General features: G+C 61.0%; 1 protein-coding gene across 1 annotated transcript; it reads right to left on the bottom strand.

Moving 5' to 3' along the window:
• Positions 1 to 1,092: 1,092 nt before the first annotated feature.
• LOC140632163 (neuropeptide Y receptor type 4-2) lies at positions 1,093 to 8,294 on the bottom strand. Its single transcript, XM_072823902.1, has 2 exons — positions 8,250 to 8,294; positions 1,093 to 4,602 (listed from the first exon to the last, which is right to left on the bottom strand). The coding sequence occupies exon 2, from the start codon at positions 4,560 to 4,562 to the stop codon at positions 3,435 to 3,437; it is 1,128 nt and encodes a 375-aa protein (XP_072680003.1). The 5' UTR covers positions 4,563 to 4,602; positions 8,250 to 8,294; the 3' UTR covers positions 1,093 to 3,434.
• Between the last annotated feature and the right edge of the window lie 5,874 nt (positions 8,295 to 14,168).

Genomic DNA, 14,168 nt, shown 5'->3' with positions numbered 1-14,168 from the left:
CAGCCTCTTTGGAAGTCAGTTTCACAGTACGCGTCAGGAGCCTTGAAAAATGTCCACGGCCTTTGACCCAGTAATTCCACTCCACTTCTCCTCTTCTAGGGAAATAATTCCAAATACAGGAAAAGTTCTCTGCGGGCGCCTGGCTGGCTCGTCAGTAGAGCATGTGACTCTTGATCTCCAGGTCACGAGCTCAAGCCCCACACTGGGTGTGGAACCAACTTAGAATATTTTTTAAAAATAATAAATCAGAAAAAAGTGGTCTTGCATAGAAGCTCATCACGCAGCTACACATAATAGGTCTAGAAACATCTCCATTCGCCACAACAGATGATGATCATGGATGTAGGATGGGTCTAGTCATTGGACTATACACTCTATGAGAATAGGGACAGGGTCTGTCTTATTTACCTCTGTATCTCTAGCACCTACCATGTGACATATCTGTTGAATGAATGAAAATTCTTACAAGGTTAAGCAAAAGAAAATATTAAAATATATCTCAATATCATGCATAAATACGCACACACTTACAGTAGGAGTTCAACCATGTTTTTCCAATAAAACTAACACTATATATACAAAAACTAAAGAAATAACTCACAAAATGTAAACAATGAGTGTCACTGGGTAGCAGGACACGATTTCCCTTTTTCTATTTTGTTATTGCATGTTTTGGGGTATGTTTAAGAATGAACGTGATTAACTTTATAATGGGGGAAAAAACGAGCCAATGTCATTCCTGGAAAAAGGCAGGGCAGGAGTGAGGCAGGATTTATGCTCCCACCTCCAGGTTCCATAATGCTTTGCTCCAAGGGTCCCCAGGGGGTCTCTGTGGGTGGGTGGCTCCAGCCCGAGCCCCAGGGCTCCGGGGAAGATGGGCTGCTCCCATCACAGGACCAGGGACAGGGACGCGCCCGTCAGCTGGGAGCCAGGAGCCTTATTGCCCCGAGGGAGGTAGCAGCTTTACTGGCACATTTGCTAAATCCTTAATCTGCTCTCAAAAATGACACACAGCATCGTGGAAGACCGCTGGTGACAGTTTTCAGTGAAATCTGAGGGCACATTCACTAAGGACGTAACTGCACAGCCTGGTCATTCAGCAAATATTTATTGAAGGAATGAGAAGGTGTCACAAGAATTACGTCCGCATGCAGATGGAGAAGAGACAAACAAGCGCGGCCAACGAGCCACCTCTTCGGCAGCACCACCGCAAGCCCATCTCCAGAGCTAGGGCTCCCAGGGCGCTCGTCGAGATCCCACCGTGGATGGAGCAGAGCTTCTCACCCTCAAACATGTGCACCGCTGACTTGGAGATATTAATCACCTGAGGATTCTGGCCGCACAGGCCTCACGTGGGAACCGAGATCCTGAATGGCCACAAGCGCCGGGTGATGCTGAGGCTGCTGGTCTGCTGAGCATAGTTTGAGCAACAAAGTCCTAGGGGGCCGGGGAACCAGACAACTCCAAGGGCCATGAGGACCTGGGAGTGCAAAAAACCATCCGGGCAGGTTGTGCCAACCCGAGCAAGGCGAGGGGAGCACAGAAGATGCTCAACAAAGTTTTCACCAACTACCCCAAGTCCTAATGCCAGATGCCCAGCCCGGTTCCCCTGTCCTCAAGCACATAGGCACCCTAAAGCATCCTTATCCCCAAGCACCCCCACTGCAATAGGCAATGAGACAACGACTCCAGACAATGGCACAGGCTCTGCAGGGGCCTGAAGCCCCCAAATTCTTTGGGAGGCCTGGCGAACGACATCTTGCCGGGATGAGCCCAGGGCCTGGGCTTGGCTGGCAGGGGCTTACAGGGAGCAGCCAGCAGCAGATGGCACCAGAGGACAACCACAAGCTGCGCCCAATAGGCTGGCTCAAAACCTATCCCAAAAGCCAGGGTAAAGGTCAACAGAGGGACGGAATGAGAGATGTGAGCAAAGGCTGGGGTGAAACAAACAGCTCCGGGAAGGGAGCTAGTGGCTCTAAGAGCACTGGTCTTGGGTGTCGGCTACACGAGGTCTTGGTCAGCCTCAGAGTGAGACTCCTCCAGGCCCCCAGGCCACAGTGGGTCTAGCCACTGCCGCTGTGCCAGAGCATGGGTGGGTCTGCGGGGCAGGAGCCAGCCCGGGACCCGCCACAAGTGGCCCAGACACGATCCTGGCCTGCCTGACGGGTCTGCACGATGACAAGTCCTCAGATCTGGCCCAGCAGCGAGGACTGGGGCATGACCTCCATGGGGGAGACAGTCATGGTCAGTGTAGCCCTTCCTCCATTGCCCCCAGTGGGCTGGAGGAAGGGGGACCCCTACTCCTTTCAGCCAGCATCCCATTAAGCCACACTAAGGAACCCCTGGCCCCTACCCCTACGGAAGGCTTGGTGAGGCTTTGGGACGACCGTGCACATCGCCCAGAGCAAATCAGCTTAGCGGTCAGAGAGTGCAATGAAGGAGGCCGGGGTCCCAGCCTTGAGCGCTGTCGGCCTGGCAGTGGTCAACGCTGTGGAGGGTCACAGAGTCCCGGGCTTGCGGCCTTGTCAAGAGAAGTCCTGTCGGCCGGGAAGGGCAGGTCAGAGAGCCCTGCCCGTGCTGGACCGGGCCGCCACGCACCTGTGCTCAGCTGAGCACTCGGCGGGGGCGCATGTGCCACGTTCACCGGCAGGGGCCCTGTCCCTGCAGCAGGGCCTGTCCTCGGGATGGAGCACAAGTTCTGTGACAGTGCAGATGCCCCCCAGGGTGCCTATCAAGGGGAGATACGTGTAGGCCCGTTTCCACATATGGTGGCAGAGGCCGTGAAAGAGAAAGGTGGAGGGAGTGTGAATCCTGGAATCCTGCTGCCCGGGGCCGACTTTCCCCTGTAGAGGAGCGTGAGGACCCAAGGTGACCGGGGTCCATGCTCTGCCTCGGGATGTGCCTATCACGGAACAGTAATGCCTCTATCTTGTCGTCAGAGACGTCCTCACCGCCTACGAAGCCTGCCCACCAGCATCACCTCTCCCGGAGGAGAGGGGTTGACCGAGGTCCAGAGCTGTGACCCCATGGGCTCCTTCCCTCGCCCCACAGGGACCTCACAGACCAGGGACCTGGCAGAGGCGAACCCCTTGTGTCCCCAGGCTGAGCGTCTGTTTGTCAGTTAGAATGAAGTCTGCCGCTACGCGCAGAGCATCTCTGGCCTGGCACCTGCGCAGGCTGTAAGGCCTACTGCGACCTGCGGAATGCGACTCGGAATTCTCCCAGGAACAGACGGCTGGACCATCTGAATGGCAGGCTTCACAACGCAAATGGTTGCAAAACCCTTGCTGGCCCCTCCGGGCTCCAGAAAGCCAGGAATAATGGAATGCCGCCAGAATGCCAGAAGCGGTGCCGGTAAGGATGCGACCGGCCCACGTAGCTGGGTGCAGAGGCTCGGCGACGGATACGGCAGGGAGAGGCCCCGGCCCCGTTGGCTAAATGGGGTTAGACCTGCCACTGAGCCTCAGAGACCCTTTGGAGACCTCCGTGTGCACCGTGGACAGGGGCATGTGCTCGGATTCATCCACGGGGGCGCTCTGTTGACACGTCAGCACCAGGGCCTTGACCTCCTTCTTGAAGTTGGTGTTAAGAAAGCCGTAGATGAAAGGGTTGACGCAGGTTGAGGCCATGGCAAGCAGATGACACACCAGGAAGATGAGGTTGCCATAGCAGATGGGGATGGCCTCGTGGTACCAGTCCTCCAGGCTGTTGAACACATGCAGGGGCAGCCAGAGCACGGCGAAGGCAACCACCATGGCCACAAGGATCCCGTTGATCCGCTTCATCTGCCAAGCCCGCGAGCTGTAGGTGCCCTTGCGGAATACCCGCTTCCGCTTCCGCAGGTGCCGGTAGACACGCGCGTAGCAGACCAGGATGAAGGCCAACGGCACGCAGTACTGGAAGAGCAGCAGCGAGGTGGTGTAGACGATGCGGTGGTGGTGCCGCGGCCACGACTCCGTACAAACCAGCTTGTCTGCCAGAAACTCCACGGCCTTGGAGTGGTTCCTGTGAAAGACATTCTCAAGGACGCTGTTGACCAGGAAGGGCAGGGAGAGCAAGCAGGCGGTGAGCCAGATGACCGCAATCCCCAGGTAGGCCTGGGAGATGCTGGGCTTCCAGCCGGTCGGGTTGATGATGAGCTGATGCCTCTCCAGGGCCACGAGCACAAGTGAGAGGATGGAGACCGTCACCGACATACACTGGATGAATGCCGACACCTTGCAAAGGGCCTCGCCGAACACCCAGTAGTCCATGATGGTGTATACGGCCGTGAGCGGCTGGCAGATGAGGCACATGAGGAAGTCGGAGAAAGCCAGGTTGGCGATGAGCAGGCTGGTCACGTTGGCTTTCTCCTTCTGCCTGATGGTCACACATATCAGGCAGAGGTTGCCCAGGACGCCCACGACGGTCTCGATGCTGTACGAGGTGACAATGAAGACCATCAGGTCCACAGAATCCTGGCAGTGGTCGGAGAAGTTGTAGGGAACGCCCCTCAATTTGCTCCTGTTCTGACCCTGCGGGGATCCTGGGAGCAGCAAGGCCAGGAAGTGAGAGATGTTCATGGTGCACGAGAGAAGATTCCAGAAGGGTCAGTGACGATGCCTACAAAGCAAACAAATGGTATTCAGGGATCGCGCCTCCTACCAGAATCCAGAGAGAAGCGGGGGCCAGGTAGAGAGGCTCATGGCTGCTGCTGTCCCCCAGCTGCTGGGACCTGGAGACCCCGAGGCTCAGACGTGTCAAGCCACTTGCCCACAGTCACACAGCTAATGGGGAACAGGGCTCGGCGGCAAACCCGGGTCTGACGCCACGATTTGTCATACGAGTGCCCTCCGACCTCAGGCTTCCGAGCTGTTTAATGACAAGGAATCTAGAGTTTCATGTGCCGAGTACCGGGCAGCAATCCTCTGGTCACATCTGATCTACACCAAGACGGCAGCAGGTGCCACCGCGGGCTCGCGTCTTTCTGCAGCACCGCCGGCCCTTCGGGGTAAAACCCAACCTCAGAGCTCGACACCCCCTGGTCCTAGGCCCAACCTGGCTGCCAGCCTTGTTTCTCAGGGGCACACAGCAAAGGGAAGGCCGTCAGGTGTGCAAAGACCGGGTTGCGGGCACGCCGGCCCTCCCCTGCCCGTGCCTGCCCGTCAAGCCCATCTGTGACCCCACACGCGTCCCTCATGATCAAGGGCCGATTTCAAAGCACTGGGGCTTGGGGGGCACCAGGCGGGAAAGCCACGGTGGGGACCAGGACGGAGCCCAGTGGCCAGTGGGCCCCTGCACGTGCCTGCACAGGCTGGGGGCCCCCAGGGGGAGCCCCACAAGCCCCCAGCCCGGAAAGGCCCTGTGTGTACAAGGGCCGAGGACTTCCAGGAGTGCACCCCAGGGGCCAGGTGGCATGGACCCGAATCCAAGAGCCCTGGGTCCGCAGGAAAGCTGCATTTCTGGTACAGGACCTGCTGGGAGGACACAGGACCCTGGGGCGGCACCTGAGCAGAACCAGGGCGGGAACAGGTAAGACTTAGATGCCACCAGCGCCTGGGAGGGCCGTCACCATCCAGCCCGACTCTACCGTGGGGACTTACGGGGTCAGGGTCACCAATGGTCAGAGTGAGGGCGCCTGGGGGCTCCGTGGCGGAGCCTCTGCCCCTGGCTCAGGGTGTGAACCCAGGATCCTGGGATCGAGCCCCACGTCCCGCTCCTGCTCAGCAGCGAGTCTGCTTGAGATTCTCTGTCCCTCTCCTTCTGCACCTCCCCATGCTCGTGCCAGCTCTCCCGGGAAGGGAAGGGGATGGAAGGGAAGGGAAGATGAAATGGTTGGAGTGGGAGCACACGGGGGCGAGGAGTGGGCCACCTGCTGCTGGGCTCTTTCCCTCAAGAGCAGGTGCAGGCCCGTGTCCCCGGGATCAGAACAGTATCTTTTGTTGCACAGGGAGAGCCGCCCTTGGCATCTGGGGCAACAGCAGAGAGACCTCTCGGATCCCGGGGAGGCTGCAGGCCGTGAGCTTGTCCTGGGTTCAAATTCTGGCTTCGGCAAAGTCACTAAGCCTCTGTCCCCTGGCAAAGTCACTAAGCCTCTGTCCCCTCGTCCCCTCGGCTGTGGGAGGGGCCGGGGAAGTGATTCTTATCCCACAGGATGGCCTGGTTCCCTCCTGGGTCAGGGGAGGAAGCGGGCAGAGAGGGTCTGAGCGCAGGCCCTGGAGCTCTCCCTCCCCTCTACCCTTTCAGGTTCAGTCTCCATCTTAGTCCCTTGGACGAATCGCACAACTGGACAGACCGGGTCCGGTTCAGGAGCTCTCCGTGCCACCCCCCGGGGAGCCGAGCTACCCACGCGGCAACAAGACCAGCCTGGCACAGCGGAGGGGCTCGTGGGACGTCAGCTCCCTTCTGTCCCGCCGCAGCCCACCCACCCCAGCTGCAGGATCCCGCGCACTTCCCCAGGAGGAGCGCCCGGCTCCGGCTCTCACCCAGAGCCTCCTCAGGCGGTCGTACGGGAGGGCACAGAGTGGGCACCAGGCACCTACTCCAATCCTCTGGCCCGTGCCCAGCCTCACAAGGGCACCAGCCCCGCTGCGGCGCCCTCCGCCCGGCCCTGGCACAGTACCCCCTCCCCCAGGGCTGCCAAGGCCATGCTCCCACCGCTTGCATCTCTGCGCTGAAGACCATGCTGTCCACAGGCCCGCGGCCAGCCTGTGAGGCACCGTGCCAGGCCCCACGCTGCCCTCACTCACTGCCCCGTCTGTAGGTGAGGCCCCAGGACGCTGGGGGGTCCAGGGGCGCTAAGGAGAGGGCAGTGGCCGCCAGCCTGCAGACGGGCAGACGAGACTCTGTTTGGAGTCTGGTCCCTGGACGTCCCGGGAGATGCATGTGGGGACGGTGCAGCCAGAGGCGCAGGGAGGGGACTGGACGCGCAGGCCGGGGAGGGCACGCAGGAGCCGAGTCTTGGAAGACAGAGGGTGGCCTCACCCCGGGGAACAGAAGGGACAGCAGCCTTCACTGCGCTCTGGGCGCCTGATGCCCCAGCGAGCACCGATCCAAGCACACCCTCGGGGAGGGCGACACCCAGTTAGAGCGAGGACCTTGAGGTCCCACAGCTAGTGGGAGCCCCACAGCCTGACTCTGAGGTCCCGCCCTGGGCCCTGCCACACGGGTGCTGAGAGGGGAAGCGGAGGCAGGACACAAGCTGACGTGTGGGGGCAGGGGCAGGTGGCAGATGAGTCCCCAAGGTCCCTGCCAAAGCCTGACGGAGCCCAGGGGTCCAGGGGGTGCCCAGGGGCACTGGCAGGTGGCTCAGGTCCCCTGGGGACCCTGTCGTCGGCCAGGTGGAGTGCTCTGCCCTGTGGTCCCAGTTTGCCGGCTCAGAACCCCACCTCCCAGCAGCTCCCGGAGCCTCCTCCGCAGGCCCTCGGCCTCCCCAGGCAGGCCTGGGCTCCGGGTCCCTAACACAGTGACACTCGTACAGTCGCCTCCTGGAACCTCGGAGGCTCCCCAGGCTCCCGGGCAGCAGCAGAGCGAGGGCCCCCAGGAGGAGGCCCGAGACTGCCACTGCCATGGAGCTAGAGATGCCCGTGCAGGCAGGTCCCTCCTGGCCCGGGGAGGTCACATCCCTGAGCTGGGGCCAGAGGCCACAGAGACCACCCCCTGCCCCCCTCACACCGAGACCCCGCTCCCCACGCACCCTGAGATGCCCCGTGAGGCCTCCTGGTGCTACCCTGACTCTGCATGTGCTGATAGCTGTGGGGACCCGTGGGGCCCCTGAGCCCTGGTGCGACCCCGCGGCCTGGCCCCCACCGTCCCAGGGAGACCAAGGACCATGACACATCAGAGCAACCGGCCAGGGGAGCTGCTGGGAAGGGCTGTCAGGACTGGGGCGCCCCCTCCCACCACCCCTCCCCTCCCGCCCCGTCCCTCCCCAGGTCCCAGGGCTCTGCAACCGGCGGCCACGAGGCTCCGCGCCCCCATACCCGCCCCGCCCCGCCCCTCCCCAGGCCCCGGGCTCCGACCACCCCGGCCCGCTCCCCCGCCCCTCCCCTCCCCTCCCCTCCCCAGGTCCCAGGGCTCCGCGACCCCGGGCCACGAGGCTCTGCGCCCCCATACCCGCCCCGCCCCTCCCCAGGCCCCGCGCTCCGATCACCTCGTCCCTCCCCTCCCCTCCCCGCGCCCCCACCACCCCGTCCCTCCTCTCCCCTCCCCTCCCCCTCCCCGCGCCCCCGCCACCCCGGCCCCCGCCCGGCACCCAGGGGCCCGCCTACCCGCTCCGCCGCCGGCGCCCTCTGCGCAGCCCCGCCGCCCCCGCCGCCTCCGCCCGCCCCGCCTCCGCCTCCGTCCCCGCCCGCGCCGCCCCGGGACGCCCGGCCCCCACCCCGAGCTCCGGCCCCGCTCGCCGGCTCCCCGCCCCCCGCCCCGGACCCCGCAGGGCGCCCCCGGGACTGCGCTGCTCCCGCCTGGGCCTCGGCGTCCCCCTCCATGAAATGGGCGGCTCGTGAGCTCGTGGCGGGATGCGCTGTGGGCCTCGCGGCGCCTCGGGTCCCGGTCCCGGGAGGGAAGGCAAACGGGGGAAGAAAGTGAGTCCCGAGGAGTGAGATGCTGCGGGGACAGGTGAGCTCCAGGTGCCCCCTGCGCCCCCGTGACCCCCGGGCTGCCACTCGCTGGGGAAGGGGCCTGGAGCTGCAGGGGCAGCTGCGGTTTATGGCATCTGCGGCTCTATCCTCTCGCCTTATCTGATCATCACAGCAGCTCCCAGGGGAAGGCATTTTTCCTCCTTCACTGAAGAAGCCGAGAGACTCCAAGATTGAGCCACTGCCCCGAGGTGGCTGCCGAGCAGCCCTGGGTGGCCTGCAGGCCCGAGCCTCTGCTCCCAGGGCCCTGGGGACCCTCTGCTGTGGAGCACGTCCGCAGCTTCCCAGGCTCCGCGGCAGAGGCAGGTGGCACCCGAACTGCTTGTGTCCCCATTCCCCGCCCCCAGGGCCCCAGGAGCTCCTCTGCCCCCAAGGCCCAAGCACGGGTCCGCGGGTCCACGCACAAAGGCAGCATCTGACCAGGGAGGAAGGCCACGCAGTTAACCTTGATCAGAACTGTGGCTTCCTGGAGCCTAGAGTGGACAATGTCTTCTGTCCGGAAGCCGCTCCGCCACCAGGGGCTCTACCAACACCTGTTGTCCGCTCGCCACCTCCTCGTGGGGCAGCTGTGCTGCCTCGGGGCCTGGCTGCTGGGCCCTTCCGGGAGGTCGCCACAGCCCTTGGCCGAGACCCTGCCCAGGCCTCAGGAGTCTGGGCCCTAAGCCCGGGCTTGGAGACCCGCCACGGAGCCACAACAGCCAGATGGTTTGGGCAGCCCAGCCCTGCTCTCAGGCAGTGGGAGAAGCACCTGCTCTCCCTCCACCCTCGCGCCCTGGCCAAGTGCCCTCATCCCATTTCTCGGTGAGAAAAAACTGAGACCCAGAGAATTGGAACGACTCGCCCGTGGCCCACGTTGCAGAGGGCCAGGCTGCGATCTGCGGGCGAAGTCGGAGCTGCTGCAGCACCGCAGCGCCCCGCCCCCCCCAGCCCCCAGCCCTGAGCCCCGGAGGGAGCGCCTCCCTGAGGACCCGGAGCCCCGCAGGTGCCCTCCCCGGCCCGGCCTCCGCCGGGGAGGCAGACAGCACCCTCTGGCGGCAGCGGCGCAGGAGCGGCCAGAGCGGCCCCAAGAAAGCCGAAGCCGAGCTAGAAACTGGGCACCGTGCTCCCCCCCCCGCCCCCCCCCCCCCCAGTCTGGGGCCACGAGCCCGGTCGGGGAGGCCCTGAACCATGAGAGGGGAGGCCTTTTGTCTGGCCTCCTAGACCTGGAGCCTCCGCGATAAACAGCCTCGCGATGGACACGTTTCCCCCCCTGCCCCCCCTCAGCCTGTTGCATGTGAATCACTTTGGAGCTAAATGCAGACCCTAATCCCTCAGACACCTGGGCTCCCCCAGGGCTGCCGGGAAGGCTGAGTGTCAGGAAGGATGGATGCGCCCCAGCAGGCCTCTTGAGGGCAGGGGGCCGCCCTTTGAAACCAAGCCCTTGTCACGAGTGCTGTCACCACCTGGAGAGCCAGGGGGGCAGGTGGTCGAGAGACGGGCGCAGGCGCCAACTCCCCGGGCCGCACGTTCTCTTGGGTGGAATGGAGCTAAGAACATAAGGCGGCGCCTGAGGGCTGCTGTGAGCAGCAAGAGCCGAGATGCCAGAGGCCCCCAGCGGGGAAACAGGCCTGGCCCCGTGGCTGCTGTTGTCCTTCCCAGGCGCCCGCCACCCCCTGCCACAGGCTCACGGGCCGTCGCCAGCAGCTCTAGTCCGAAAGCTCCCCAGACCCACGCTCCCACCTGAGGTAGTCCTACACAGTCCTCACAGGCCACGCCCAGCCTCGGTCAGTCTGTTTCTCCTTAAACCCTCCCAGGGGTCTCCCCAGACGCCTTCTCCACTCAGGCTCTACGCTGCTAGGGACTCTCCCTGCGATCCACGTCGCCAGGTTTGTGCAAATGTTGCTCCTGTCGCCTGGACTCCCTGAGCTCGTGGTCCACTTAGGAAGCTCCTACGCATTCTTACAGACGGAGCCCCTACAACCAGCCCCCGGGAGATGTCCCACTCCCCCTCACGCTCATTCTAAAGGGAAGCTGTGAGTGTGTTCCCCCCACAGAGAGCTCCTGGGCAGCCGGCCTGCTTTGCTCCTGGAAGATGCAGAGCAAAGAAAGCCATGTTAGCTTTCCAGGAAAATCAGCTTGGTCACTCATTTTAGGAACAGAGAACCAGAGAGTCCCACATGCTTAGGAAATCAGCAGCACCAAGGAGACAGGTGACAGGTGACCGACCCCACATAAAACTGAAGTAGTTCGGGGACGAGAGCAGAACTTTAAGAGATCATACATGTGCGTGAGAGAGATTAACGAAGCTGCTGGATTCGTAAAACAAGAGCAGATTGCTAGGAAACAAGAGACCTCGAAAGCAGGAAAGAAGCCTTGAGCATTAAATATATGATTGCTGAAGTTGAAAAGCATTTTATTGGAAGGGATGGCGGGGGGTGGGGGCAAAGGAGGGAAATGTCTCATAATGTGGAGCAAAAACACAAAAAGATGGAAAACCTAAGAGCAAAAACAGGAGACATAGATGATTAGTGCAAATGATCCCTTATCCAATTAATAGAATTTCCAGGAAGGGAGGAGCAAGAAAACGAAAGGTAGCGCATCGGTCACAGACGGGGCAGGGAAGCGGAATCTTCCCCCAGAGAGTCCAATGAAGAGACATTAGCTGAAGAGCAACCCAGGGGTGTGGGCAGGGGTAATGGGATGAGGCCCCCAGAGATGGGGGAAGCAGCCACCACCCTACTGGTAGCGGAGCAAGGGGGGAATCCTGTCAGCAGAGCCGGGGCCTGTGCAGGACTGGCCCCCAGTGAGCCGCTACGGTTGAGGCCTGCACGACCTCCAGGGCCGAGCATGGAGACAAGGGAGGTGGGACAGAAGCGTCCTGACTTCTCTCCTTCCACTTCTGGGCTCCTGGGGCTCCTGCCATCAACCAGGGCCCTGGGAGAGGGAGCGCGGGCAGCAGGGGATCACGCAGCCTCCCCAGGTGCAGAGGAGCCCAGCACAACGGCGAGCATGGCTCTGGGTGACTGTCCGCAGACGGTGCCCGGGAAAGGGATTCTGAACAATAAACTTCCCCAGAGATGTGGGTTGGAAAGATCTCCTGGGTGCTGCTCAAAATAAAACTCTTTGGAGCACTTCTGTGGCTCCGCTTCCACCCCCTCCCCTCCTGAATATCCACATCTGTACCCAAAGTTTGTTCCCAGGGCCTCCGCGGTTCAGGGAACAATGCAGTCCCGGAGCCATCAGTAGAGCTGAGCAGGGGGTGTCCCGTGAGGGGGAGGCCAGGGTTGCAGAGGCTGGAGGCCGAGGACAGGGAGCCGGGGAGGAGAGGAGCTGTGCGGGACCACGTGGGGGCCGCACCCAGCCGGGGAGGGGTCCAGGGGCCCAGCGCCAAGCACTTGAGGACGGCACCTAGGGTGGCGGGGGGCACAGGGTGTCACAGCAGGGCGGAGAGAGGGCCCAGGTGAGGGGCGGGAAGCCGTGTCGGAGCCCAGTGCGGGGACATGGATGGGCTGGGGCGGCCGAGAAGGGAGGGGGCTGCCCACCACACGCAGGGGCACAGCCCCACGGCTCATGTGCAGACCGTGAAGCCGCCAGGCTCCTCACCCGTGGAGAAGGTTCTTACAAGCCCAGAGGGGAAAACAGCAGAACGAGCCCGGGGTCCCCATCACAGCGAAGGTGTTGCGTGGGCGCAGGCTTTCTGTAGACACATGGGCCTCACCTGCGGCATCTGCCTGACACGAACTTCGACTCCACGCATGTGAACGCCGAACACATTTGGTACCAACAGCAGTTCTGGATTTGATCGTCCCTGGGGCTGGCGAGACGCAGGAGTGTCCTCCCTTGCGGCGTGATCCCGAGGCCCGGCCCCCGGTACCCGCGCAGCTGTTCTGTTTGCACCGTCGTCCGTACAGCGTCCAGTAAGTCGCGTAACAGTCACCACTTTATCACGAACTAGGCTTTCTGCGCCGTGACGGGGCCCAACCGTAGATTGACAGGAGCTGTCCGAGCCCGGTGAAGCTCAGCTCAGCTCAGCCCTGAGGTTCCATAGGTTAGGGTATTAAATGCATTTTCGATTTATGTTATTTCTAAGGCACGATGGGTCTATTGGGACATAACCCGGTTGTAAGTTAAGGGGCTCGTTCAATTGCACATGAACGCAGTTGTGAGATCCCCGCGCGTGCCTCTCCTTACCTGCCCACTGGGAGAGGCCTGGGGTAGGGACACCGAGCATAATGAGCACCCCTGGCTCCCATACTCGGCTTCTAGATGCCTCCGGAAAGAATCCAAGGGACCGGGAGCGCAGGACATGCGCCTCAATGATCTTTGGAGGCCAGAAAGTAACAGGCCGCCCTAAGGACAATGGGGCTTGTTTAAAAACATCCAGAATCCAGCAGGAGGGGACCCTAACCGGCCAAATCTAGGACAACGTGAGTATTACAGTAAATAAGGAGAGTAACAGATAATGGCCCTGCTGAATAAAATAGAAACCCGCGAGTCGCCTCCAATATAAACAACTGAATGAATGAGGTGAAAGTTTGATGAACAACAGGATGTTTACATGGCTCCCGCGCACCTCGCCATAAAATAGTCATTAATCACAAAGGGAAAAATTATTTACTTTTCGGCGGAGGAGCCAGGAAGACACCACCCTAATGACCATGATCAAAGCAACCCCCATCGCCAACGCAACACATTGAGCTTATGGACCCGGGAGAGGGGGCAAGACGAACCCTCGGGGCTTTCACCGTGTTTCTGTCAAAGGTGGACCCGATCCCGAGCAGCCACCAGACCGGCCTGTAGTCTCGGAACATGTCCAGGCGTGAAAGTCCAGGGGACAGGAGAACCGTTCCAGGATAGAGACCAGATTCATGAGAGCCGAAGCCAGGACGCCGGGGCCGTGATGGAGGAGCCGGGGAGGCACAGGGCAGCCACGTATCCGCGTGGTCACCTTAGTCACATGGCTGTGTTCTTGCTCAAGCAGGACAGTGTCGGGGCAGCCCCGGGGGCGCAGAGGCTCAGAGCCACCTTCAGCTCAGGCCGTGGCCCCCGAGACCAGGGATCGAGTCCCGAGTCGGGCTCCCTGCATGGAGCCTGCTTCTCCCTCCGCCTGTGCCTCTGCCTCTCTCTCTGTGTCTCTCATGAATAAATAAATAAAATCCTTTAAAAAAAAAAAAAAGAAAAAAAGGAGAAGAATGTCCTTCTCTATGAGAAATACACGATAAAGCTAGTCTGGGGGTGGGGGGCATCTCGTTGCAGCTTACTCTCAAACGGCTCAGAATTTTTAAAAAATATTCTCTACACTCACTTGTTATTTTTCTGTCTCTCTATACATTTTCAAATAATGATATTATTGATCATAATTAGATTTTTCACCTTCATGGAACAAACCAGAAATAGAACTGAAAGTGGCGACCCCTGGAAATCTCCGGGGTGGGGAGGGTGTCAACGGCATTTATCCAAGCAATAAGAATATAGCTCATTTCTTTCTATTAAAGAAGAATAATGGTCATAATTAAAAAAGAGAATAAATGAAAGAAATGAAAGGGCACCCACGGCACCGAGGACAGAGAAGCT

The sequence above is a fragment of the Canis lupus genome, chromosome 4, assembly GCF_048164855.1.
Source record: "Canis lupus baileyi chromosome 4, mCanLup2.hap1, whole genome shotgun sequence".
NCBI classification, from domain to species: domain Eukaryota; kingdom Metazoa; phylum Chordata; class Mammalia; order Carnivora; family Canidae; genus Canis; species Canis lupus.
This window is presented reverse-complemented; position numbering and strand designations above follow the sequence as displayed.

Coding starts and splice junctions, on each gene's coding strand:
- LOC140632163 (XM_072823902.1), bottom strand. CDS start 4,562: ATGAACATCTCTCACTTCCTGGCCTTGCTGCTCCCAGGATCCCCGCAG.